The sequence below is a fragment of the Schistocerca piceifrons genome, chromosome 2 (genome assembly GCF_021461385.2).
Source record: "Schistocerca piceifrons isolate TAMUIC-IGC-003096 chromosome 2, iqSchPice1.1, whole genome shotgun sequence".
Classification (NCBI taxonomy): Eukaryota; Metazoa; Arthropoda; class Insecta; order Orthoptera; family Acrididae; genus Schistocerca; species Schistocerca piceifrons.
Genome location: NC_060139.1, coordinates 969,316,748 through 969,328,302, shown reverse-complemented (window position 1 = coordinate 969,328,302; position 11,555 = coordinate 969,316,748). Strand labels below are relative to the sequence as shown.

General features: G+C 44.9%; 1 protein-coding gene across 1 annotated transcript; it reads right to left on the bottom strand.

The window, feature by feature from the left end:
- Nucleotides 1–7,045: 7,045 nt before the first annotated feature.
- LOC124777807 (proline-rich protein 2-like) lies at nucleotides 7,046–10,349 on the bottom strand. The gene is made up of 2 exons (XM_047253323.1): nucleotides 10,264–10,349; nucleotides 7,046–7,507 (listed from the first exon to the last, which is right to left on the bottom strand). Exons 1-2 carry the CDS (start codon nucleotides 10,300–10,302, stop codon nucleotides 7,190–7,192), a joined length of 357 nt encoding a protein of 118 aa, XP_047109279.1. The 5' UTR covers nucleotides 10,303–10,349; the 3' UTR covers nucleotides 7,046–7,189.
- Nucleotides 10,350–11,555: the final 1,206 nt, after the last annotated feature.

Sequence of the window (11,555 nt, the reverse complement as noted above, 5' to 3'; positions counted from 1 at the left end):
CTGGGATACGCCTGAAGTTTCTTGAAGTTTTATCGTTGTTTTTCTGCCATGCTGCGTCCCCCCAACCAAGAAATTCTGTACCCAGTCACAAATTTCATTTGATACCCCATGTGATCGTATTTTTGTTAATAGACGTAAGCGTGATAGTGAGTAGAGTGCTTTTCGGAACTGAAAAAATACTGCAGGCAAATCATTCCCACCGTCCAGGGCTTTGAGAATGACATGTGGGAAAAGCGCAAGTTGGATTTCACTCGGTCGTTGTTTTACGGGATCCATGCTTGTTGGCATGAGGAGATCATTATGTTCGAGATAACTCATTATGTTTGAGCTTCGGAATTTTGCAGAAATATTTCAGCTATGATACCACTTTTCGCAGCGTGTGATGACATGGACTGGATGTCATTCTAGCCATCACTTGACTAAGTTGTTTGACAGAGACAAGAACGTATGATCCAAGGAACCGATGACCACTGGTCGCTACCATAGGATGCCATCTATATACTTCTGTGAAACAGGCACGTGTACCGGTTTCTTTGGATCTTCGGTGTATATTCGTGTAGGTACATTCGTCGGCATACGTGGATACTGGCTGCAAAGTGTGTTGCACACAGAGGTATTTGCAAAGACGTAATAATTTTAAACATCATGCACAATGCGGCAGTTTCTCGCGCATATCAGTGTTTATAATGTTATATTTCGTAAGTTATGTGTCGTACCACGATATAATAATGTAAACGCATTTAGCGGCGTATGTGGATACTGTCCGCAAAATTTTCTCTCTCAATAACACAGAAATAATAAATTTAAACATCATGCATGATGCAGCACTTTTTCACGAATCTCATTGTTTATTACGTCATTTCTCCAAAAGTTTGTTAGTTATCTGATTATTACCCCACAGCGATTGTCGCCCGAAGGTAAGAGATATGTGTTCCAAGGTTAGTTGAAATCAGTCTAGTGGTTTAGGAGGAGATGTGGAACATACACACATGAATAGATACAGACATACATATATACATACACTGACGGGCCAAACACTATGACCACCTGCTCAATGGCTTGCTTTACCATCTTTGGAGCAAAATATGTCACTGATTCTGCGAATCAGGAATCCAACAGTTTCTTGGTAGGTTTGTGGAGGTACGTGGCATTTGATGTCTATGGACAGGTCGTGTATTTCGCGTAAATAGCAGGAGGCTGATTTGCGTAAACCGTGATGACGCCCGGTGGCGACCCCGATGAGTTCAAGGCGAATTTCGTCGTAGAGATACCAACGTAGTGCTTCTCAAACCACCGTAGCACGGTTCTCGCTCAGAGACATGGAGAATTAAACTGCTCAAGGATGACATCACCGCCGGCCGGAGTGGCCGAGCGGTTCTAGGCGCTACAGTCAGGAACCGCGCAACCGCTGCAGTCGTAGGTTCGAATCCTGGTGGTCCAGTTGGTTGAGGACCCCCAGTAGGTGGACCTGTTGCTTCAGGACCTCCAGTAGGTGTGCCTGGTGGACCAGTTGGTTCAGGACCTCCAGTAGGCTGACCTGTTGGATCAGGACCTCCAGTTGATGGGCCAGGTGGGCCAGTTGGTTGTGGCCCTTCAGTTGGTCCAGGAGGGCCTGGTGGAGTCTCCTGGCTGCGGCATGCTGCCACCTGTAGTGCAATGGTGTGCTATGTAGTACATCTTGCATTCTCTTTTGGATGAGTTGATAGCAACAGTATGAATGGAGGTGTGTGATATCCTTAGGTTAGTTAGGTTTAAGTAGTTCTAAGTTCTAGGGGACTAATGACCACAGCAGTTAAGTCCCATAGTGCTCAGAGCCATTGGAACCATTTCGCCATTTGATGACATCACCGTCGGGGAAGACATCAGGCATGAAGGGACGCAGGTGGTTCGCAGTTGTCAGTGTGCCTTCGATTACTACCACAGGTCCCATGTAAACGCAGGAGAATGTCTCCCATAGCATAATACCTCTCCCACCAGCCTGCTTCCTTGGCGCGATGCACGTTTTGAGCCGCAGTTCACGTCGATGACAGCGTTTGTGGAGACGACCATCGACCTAGTGTAGCAAAAATGTGATGCATCCGAAGAGCTGATACGTTATCTATTGACCGACGGTCGAGTCCCTATGGTCCCATACCCACAGCAATAGTAATTCATGATGTCGTTAGGTCAACATGTGTACGCGTAGAGGTGGTCTGTTGCTGAGCTCCATGTTCATCAATGTACAATGAATGGCGTACTCCGAAACACTTGTGCATGCGCTAGAATTGTGTTCTTTCAACACAGGTGTTACAGATCACCATCTACTATATCTTACGAAGCAGACATACCTCCGAACCCCACTTTATGTGAAGAGTCTGAACGCCTACTGATAGTTTCACTGCCCTTCTAATCTTTCCGTAGACGCCCACTACAGTAGCACTTGAACATTCGACCAGCAACGACGTTTTCGGGAGGCTCGTTCACAGGCTCTGCGTAATAATAATCTGCACTTTGTCAAAGTCGCTTATCTCAATCGATTTCCCCATTTGGAGGCATCTTCGCCATGGTGATCCCCTATAGGTGTATGCTCCTCTTACATACTTTTGTGTCCGTGTCACGTGCCCGCTATGCCAGCAGGAGTCATCCAGGGTCGCAGTGGCCAGTAGCCATGATATTTTGGCTTCACAGTGTGAGAGATTGCAGGGCACTCTCACTTCTGACAAGTGTCATGCTGCTTAGTGTTCATAGGGAAGGTGATCCTCATTACTTGGTTCCTACATTTGATACGATCTGACTGCATTCATTTGTTGAAATGGTTGGCCGTAGTTAACGCTCTTGCTTGTGTGCTCTAGTGAAGGCTTTACCTGTGTTCGAAAGAAGAGGGTACCGAGTTAATTGGCAGCAGTAAAAGTGTACGGCGGCTGAGATCCGAGGGGTGCTTTTTCCTCCGGAACCTGAGTGAAAACGTTTTCCAACAGCCAAGCCCCTGGTCTCATTGTGCAGACACACTGGGAGTCGCCGGTCGGACGGCGGCCACGTCCAAGTACACTGACTAGGGCCGAAGAGTCGCCACAGCGTTGACCGGCGCATTGTAAGATCTGATGGCCGGCAATGAAGAAGAGTATCGGCCTCTGTTACGTAGAAAGCGGATGAGACGGCTGAGAGTTTTTGCGGATTCCGTGGGGCAGGGTAGTGGCGCCCAGGCGTCCAGACTCTGCTATAGAGCATATCTGTGAAGGCACGAGCCTTTACGCGAGTCTATGGCTGTTCTTTAGGAAGTTCGAAGAGGATACAACAGGGGAGATAACGATCTTTTTATGGAAGGGTGTGGTTCCATCTAATTCATGCTTTTAGCAAAGACATGGAGTAAACGTGTGAGAAAAAGGGCGCGAAGCTGAATCTTTTTTTCCGTTCTCCCAGTTAATTTTTATAGATGCTGCTGTTCTTTGGAACCATATTTTTCTTTATGGAGTAGCACTACAGATGCTTCATAGTAGCGTAGTTTTTGGGCCATACCACAGATTCACATTTATGAAGTCAGATAAAGCGATTAGTTCTAGTTAGTGTGTTGTGTTCATCCCCAGCTGATCACTTTGTGAACCATAGGCCGCATATTATTGAAAGGGACTGTCCGATAAAAGTGTATGTGTAGCAATTCTTTAGCCATGATTTGTCATGTGATGGTAAGAAAGAATAAATCAGTTGTTATTTAGACCACAACTCCTCCCAGTGTTCTGATTCACATTACCTTTGCCATAATATTAAAGTCTTGGTTGCAATTGATAGAGCCTGGAAGCTTGCAAGTGTACATCCATTTTTATACACTACTGGCCATTAAAATTGCTATACCAAGAAGAAATGCAGATGATAAACGGGTATTCATTGGACAAATATATTATACTAGAACTGACATGTGATTACATTTTCAAGCAATTTGGGTGCATAGATCTTGAGAAATCAGTACCCAGAACAACTACCTCTGGCCGTAATAACGGCCTTGATACGCCTGGGCACTGAGTCAAACAGAGCTTGGATGGCATGTACAGGGACAGCTGCCCATGCAGCTTCAACACGATACCACTGTTCGTCAAGAGTGGTGATTGGCGTATTGTGACGAGCCTGTTGCTCGGCCACCATTGACCAGACGTTTTCAGTTGGTGAGAGAAGAAGGAGAATGTCCTGGCCAGGGCAGCAGTCAAACATTTTCTGTATCCAGAAAGGCCCGTACAGGACCTGCAACATGCGGTCGTGCATTATCCTGCTGAAATGTAGGGTTTCGCAGGGATCGAATGAAGGGTAGAGCCACGCGTGGTAACACATCTGAAATGTAACGTCCACTATTCAAAGCGCCGTCAATGCGATCAAGAGGTAACCGAGACGTGTAACCAGTGGCACCCCATACCATCACGCCGTGTGATACGCCAGTATGGCGATGACGAATACACGCTTCCAATGTGCATTCTCCGCGATGTCGCCAAACATGGATGCGACCATCATGGTGCTGTAGACGGAACCTGGATTCATCCGAAAAAATGACGTTTTGCCATTCGTGCACCCAGGTTCGTCGTTGAGGACACCATCGCAGGCGCTCATGTCTGTGACGCAGCGTCAAGCGTAACCGCAGCCATAGTCTCCGAGCTGGTAGTCCATGCTGCTGCAAATGTCGTCGAACTGTTCGTGGAGATGGTTGTTGTCTTGCAAACGTCCCCATCTGTTGACTGTGGGATCGAGACGTGGCTGCACGATCCGTTACAGCCATGCGGATAAGATGCCTGTCATCTCGACTGCTAGTTATACAAGGCCGTTGGCATCCAGCACGGCGTTCCGTATTACCCTCCTGAACCCACCGATTCCATATTCTGTTAACAGTCATTGGATCTCGACCAACGCGAGCAGCAATGTCGTCAACTGCTGTTTGTGTATGAGAAATCGGAAACTTTCCTCATGTCAGCACGTTGTAGGTGTCGCCACCGGCGCCAACCTTGTGTGAATGTTCTGAAAAGCTAATCATTTGCATATCACAGCACCTTCTTCTATTGGTTAAATTTCGCGTCTGTAGCACGTCATCTTCGTGGTGTAGCAATTTTAATGGCCACCAGTTTAAAATGTGTGAATTCTGAGCTTGAACGTAATTAGATACCTCGAACAGAATAACCTCCGTCATGACAACAGCATGGATTCTACAAAACCCAACTCCCGCGATTCACGCACGGTATTCTGAAAGCCACGTATTATGCCGGGCACTGCAGTATTTCTTGATTTCGGAAATGAATTTGAGTCGGTACTGCATCAATGTTTCTTAACGGAAGTACTAACGTGTACGACTGCATTAGATGAACAAAACTGTTCAAATGTGTGTGAATTCCTAAGGGAACAAACTGCTGAGGTCATCGGTCCCTAGGCTTACACACTACTTAAACTAACTTAGGCTAAGAACAACATACACACCCATACCCGAGGGAGGACTCTAACCTCCGAGGGGAGGGGCCGTGCAATTCGTGACTTTTTACCTCTAACCGTGCGGCCGCTCTGCGCGGCAAACGAAACAGCCATTAACCCATGAGCATAGCAGCATATAAGGAAATAGAGATTATTTGGTAATAAACATAAAGCAAGTAGTTACTCTTAGTGGGAGTCATTGAGAGACAAGCCAAATTTTGATCCCGTCTCACGAAACCGTGGTGTTAAAACTTCGTAGACGCCATTTTAGTCCTTGGATGGTGATACATAGTAGAAATTCACTGAGAATATGTAACTGACGAATTGCAAGTGGCTTCAGTTACGCCATAAAAATAATCCAAGCACAATACCTGCCCATAGACAATTTTATGGTCTTATTCATAACAGTAATAAAAAATGTTTCCAATTTTCGTGAAGGATAGTGATCAGATATTGCCGACCTGTTACGGTACACAACCTACATTCTAGCCCGTATTACGTATGCAAAATAAAGCAGTGCTAGGCATCTCGAGAAATGTCAAATAATTTTCTTCGAAATGCAATGGAATCGTCTTTGCTTGATAAATGACAGAACTATCATGCTGATACAGAAAACATCTGATTACAATCTGCTATGGTATGGAATCAAGCTGTTGCCTAATTTCTTCGGTCGTTTTACGAACCAATAAGTGTGCTGATCCGAGGATAAATAACACAGACCAGCTACAGACCAGTTCGCTGACGTAGTAACAAGTTCCAGAGAATAATATATGGCAGACATCCACCAGTACCTTGCGATTTCGGTTGAGTGTCACATAAGCCAGCCTGGTTCAGCACTGAAATCTTTTGTCACTACTTCCCGCACTATTTTTTTTTCCGGCCGGAATGGCCGTGCGGTTCTAGGCGCTACAGTCTGGAGCCGAGAGATCGCTACGGTCGCAGGTTCGAATCCTGCCTCGGGCATGGATGTGTGTGCTGTCCTTAGGTTAGTTAGGTTTAATTAGTTCTAAGTTCTAGGTGACTGATGACCTTAGAAGGTAAGTCGCATAGTGCTCAGAGACATTTTTTTTTTTTTTTTTGTTTCACCTTGTGTGACATTACGACTCATTGGCTCTGAGCACTATGGGACTTAACTTCTGAGGTCATCAGTCCCTAGAACTTAGCACTACTTAAACCTAACTAACCTAAGGACATCACACACATCCATGCCCGAGGCAGGATTCGAACCGTAGCGGTCGCGCGGTTCCAGACTGTAAGGCCTAGAACCGCTCGGCCACCGCGGACGGCTTACGACTCGTTCTTATGATGTATGTTATATGCAGAGTGGCATGGAATCAAACGGGTGCCGTCTCAGGTCGGATCATTCTGTTACTGACTTCCCGAAATGTCTATATTACTCACGCTTTGTGTGTTCTGACCATATAAATCACTTTCTGAAACTACGAAATATGGAACTAAGAACTGGTTAAATTATGAACATTACTTACGACTTATCATTTTCAGGTTGTCAACAGCTACATTCGTGTGTGTGTGAATTCGTTTGTAAACAGTTTCACATTGAGTTAAAGTTTATGTTGTTTATCAAAGGGTTGCTTATTAAATTTCGCGGTAGATACAAAGGTTGATGGAGGTTTTTCATTGCTAGTTTAATAAGAAATAAATTTACAGTGAGATTACGAGAACATTTCCATCAATGAGCTGTGATACAGTAATTTACAAATGCTGTGGATGAAATCATTTGATGTTTCAGAGTTGTACTGATGCAGAATCTTCAGACCACACCACGCCAAAATCGACCGGGTCCCCCAGATGGCGGGCCTGGGGGGCCAGTAGGTTGAGGTCCACCAGTAGGCTGAGGTTCACCAGTTGGCTGCGGCCCTCCAGTTGGTTCAGGACCTCCAGTAGGTTGGCCTGTTGGGTCAGGTCCTCCAGTTGGTGGGCCAGGTGGACCAGTTGGTTCAGGGCCTCCAGTGGGTTGGCCTGTTGGGTCAGGTCCTCCAGTTGGTGGGCCAGGTGGACCAGTTGGTTGTGGCCCTTCAGTTGGTCCAGGAGGGCCAGGTGGTGTCTCTTGGCTGCGGCATGCTGATACCTACAGTAAAAAGGTGTACTGTAAAATATATCATTCATTCGGTTTCGAAAGAATCATATATAGTCAATATTGTTGGCTATCAATTGAGGTTGTAATACAAATTGGCCCCATGAGCCATGCCAGGCTTCCTGATTACATGCTCCCTGTGGTGTGTGCTCTTGTTTAATATCCATAGACCTACAATAATGCGTGTAAGGACAATTATTTTTGACATTTTCTGAATATGTCAGCAATGAAGCTGTATGGGAAAGAGAAATGGTCGCCACTCCTGGTGCCGAATTATTGGCATTATTTTGAATGTTCTTAAAGAAATCGACCACATTTGTGAAGTAGAGAAGCTGTGTAGTGCAAAACTATTTGATTAGAGCTACAATAGATTTCTGCATCGCTGGAGACACGGAAAGTTTCAATTGAAACAGCTGGCAACAACGATGTCGTGAAACATCGTTCCACTACAAAGCATCTGTATTTTAATTTGTGATGCATACTTTTACACAAACGCGAGGAAAAAGGAAATAGCTTGTCGACAACAGCGTTACTGCAGACGGAGCGCAAGCTGAGATTCGTGAGTGAAATTTGTCGTGTTTTCTTGCAAAGAAACCAGCGCTGCATTTGTGTTTATCTATTTAGGCGAAAGACAAAAATATCAAATCTGAATGGCCAATGGAGATTAGAATCGTTTTCGTCCCGAACGCGAGTTCAGAGTCTTACTTAATATCCGGGAATCCTTAGGCCATATATTTTAACTGTCTCAATGTTTGCAATTAAGGAAAGTATTATAGAAATCTAGAACCGTCTTACGTGGCAAATGGCCGAAGGACAATACCAGTTACACAGAGTGGTCAGAAAAAGTACGAAAAGCTTGTAGGCCTAAGGGTATTGCAGGATAGGTTGTGCTAAGAAATAATTATTACAAAAATTGTATATGGCTCTGAGCACTATGGGACTTAACATCTATGGTCATCAGTCCCCTAGAACTTAGAACTACTTCAACCTAACTAACCTAAGGACATCACACAACACCCAGTCATCACGAGGCAGAGAAAATCCCTGACCCCGCTGGGAATCGAACCCGGGAACCTGGGCGTGGGAAGCGAGAACACTACCGCACGACCACGAGCTGCGGAAAAAAAAAGTATAATTTTTGCTGTTTGGGAGTTGATTAGCATTGAAGTTAGGCAATAGCCTCGTTGCGGGCGTAAATTGAAGCCGCCCGCCGGAGACGGTGTCACCAAACGTGTTCTTCGTTCCGTTTCCTAAAACCGAACAAGAGAGCACTAGAGAAACCGGTCGTGGGACGGTAGTAAGGCTCGAACCCGACACAAAGGCTGAGCTGTCTCGTGCGGTATCGTCTACGCTACGAGAACAGCTGACACAAATTGTCCTTGCGAGTCACTTTAGCTTGCGCGCGACTGGCCTGATCGGCTAACTTCAATCCTAATTTACTCTGAAGCAAAGCAACTTGTCGATTTCTTTTCTTAACAATTATTTCTCAGCACAACTTATCCCGCGCCACTTTTACAAGTTTTTGAGACTGTTCCTGACTGCACTGAATACCGAATACATACTTATAACTAGTAGATCTGGATAAAAGGAGAAAACCCTTGGTCGCGATGCTGCATCTGGCTTCTACCTATTTATACTTTTTCAAGTTAAAATCAGTTTGACTACTGCACGCACAGAGACATATAAACAATCACAATCTCTCTCATTGCCATTAGAGAAAGTGTAGTATGTATAGAGGTTGTCTCTCCTAAGAGACATCAGGTGCATTTTCTCCCGTGTTTCGGCAGATATTCGCAATTTCGTTTTTGCAATGTGCAGCTGGAACCAGCCCAAACAAATATTGCTCAAAAATGGTTCAAATTACTCTGAGCACTATGGGACTCAACTGCTGAGGTCATTAGTCCCCTAGAACTTAGAACTAGTTAAACCTAACTAACCTAAGGACATCACAAACATCCATGCCCGAGGCAGGATTCGAACCTGCGACCGTAGCGGTCTTGCGGTTCCAGACTGCAGCGCCTTTAACCGCACGGCCACTTCGGCCGGCTCCAAATATTGCTCAGCACGTCTTTCGTACGCCGTTCAGTGTCAACGGAAAGCCCCGCTTTGCTTCCCGTTACAAACAAAACGATTTTTATAGCGGAATTTGACGTGCCTGTGAGGTAGAGCGGTGGCAAATTAGGCTGGTGCGATATTCGTTTTATCGATATACATTAATAGGGACATAAAAACAGAAAGAGTAACTAGCAGTCCAGCAGTAGTGCGCTGACCCGAGCTCACTGCTACCGCTATGCAGCAGCGCTGCTCAGTCGATGCTGGAGTACTGGGTGTTCTTCGTGTTTTGCTGTCGCTGTTGGTGCATATCGATAAAACGAATATCGCACATGTGAAACGACGCTTTGAAAATAATTATGTTTGTAATGGGAAGCAAAGTCGGGCTTTCCGGTGACGCTGGGTGTCACCTGAAAGACTTTTATGAGCAATGGTTTTTTGGGCCGTTTCCAGCTGCACATTGCAAAACGAAATTGAAAATATCTGCCGAAAAACCAGAGAAAATACGATTTTCACTCTTAGGAGAGACACCAGGTATATGTGTGCCTGTTCGTATTATAAACGTAAGAGAAGGAGTGCAACAAATTTACATCTTAGCATATGCTTCGTCTGAGATATGTACGTAGTTGTAAATGTGGTAGAAAAGACAAATGGAGCACCAGTCACGATTTATACTTTTCTCATTCCACACTACTCACCGCAAGACACAGGAGAAGAGCTGCCACTGTCACCCTCATGTTGATGGAAGTGCTGAGGTAAGTGCGGGCTGCAGAGCTTTTATAAGGCTCGCCGCTGCGTGATGTTGTGTAGTCGAACCGAACAGAGACAGCAGTCCTTTTGGGATCTGATTGTACGAGAAGGTCACGGAAGACAGCTGCTACGAACTGTATAGCTCTCACTTGTGCCTTTGTTCGTCGACGCACGCTTATTCCTGGGATTCATGCTGCCTCAGCAAGCTACGTTCGAGTCTGTGGTCCTATCGGAAGCTGCAGTTGCTCTCATTAACGCATAGAGTGTAACATCAAGTTTTTTCGGGTAACATTGTATCCTACAGCTCTCAGCGTACGGTTTTCATTTCAATAAAAGCTTCTGATCACGTGAATCTTCGGTGCAGTGTGTCTCACAAATAACATCCGATTTACATTGTTCCATTCATGCAAGTTCTTCGTTCCAGATATTGAAAACATTATGGTCTTTCCTCTTAGCCTTTCAAGCTTACAGTTTTCTTTCAAGAAGGATACAACTGGCGCCCCCGGCTCTCCTAAGGACCGTATCTTTATCTGTTGCAGAATTTCTTCCACAGCTGAATCACTGTTCACACTGTTCACACTTTTCAGTTTGTCGCATGTGTCCTTAATAGTTAAATTTTAGAGATATAGTTCGGGAATACTGATGGACTCTAACCTCGTAATATGCCATTTGCTCAAATATAATTTTTGTTTGTTGTTCTGCGAACGTTTCTATCCTGTCTTTTGTTCGTTGGAGACATTGCTTTGTGAGCCTTCCAGGTTCATCCTTCAACTTACAACAGCAAAAAAATCTTAAAAACATAACAAGTTTCGCTTCAACCGTACACTGACACTTAGTTCATCGAAACGGAATGAGAAAAAAACTTTGATTTAGAGAGTCTACAGTTTTTTCACAATAACGCCCAGACATGAGATAGACATTTGTAATACTAACTTCGATATATAGAGGTGCACTTGTTGACACACTGCTGTTACAGCTGCGCAATATGTGCTCCATACATAAGCAACTAGTGTACTAAAGGAGGAATCTCGACTGTTCTCCAGGCTTTAGGATGGTAAGAGGCGGACCAATAAGTTACTCGATACTGAAAGAAAAACCCTTACGTCGGTTTGAAAATAATTTGGAAAGGTGATCTATGACTCAAAGTTCATCGTTTAAATGCTCGTATCAGAACTAATTACCATATCAAAAGATAAAAGTAAATGCAATGGGTCAGTGAGATCTTATTATAAGCCAAATA

Coding starts and splice junctions, on each gene's coding strand:
- LOC124777807 (XM_047253323.1), bottom strand. CDS start 10,302: ATGAGGGTGACAGTGGCAGCTCTTCTCCTGTGTCTTGCG. Junction 7,508..10,263: donor CTCTTCTCCTGTGTCTTGCG/GTGAGTAGTGTG, acceptor TTTTTACTGTAG/GTATCAGCATGCCGCAGCCA.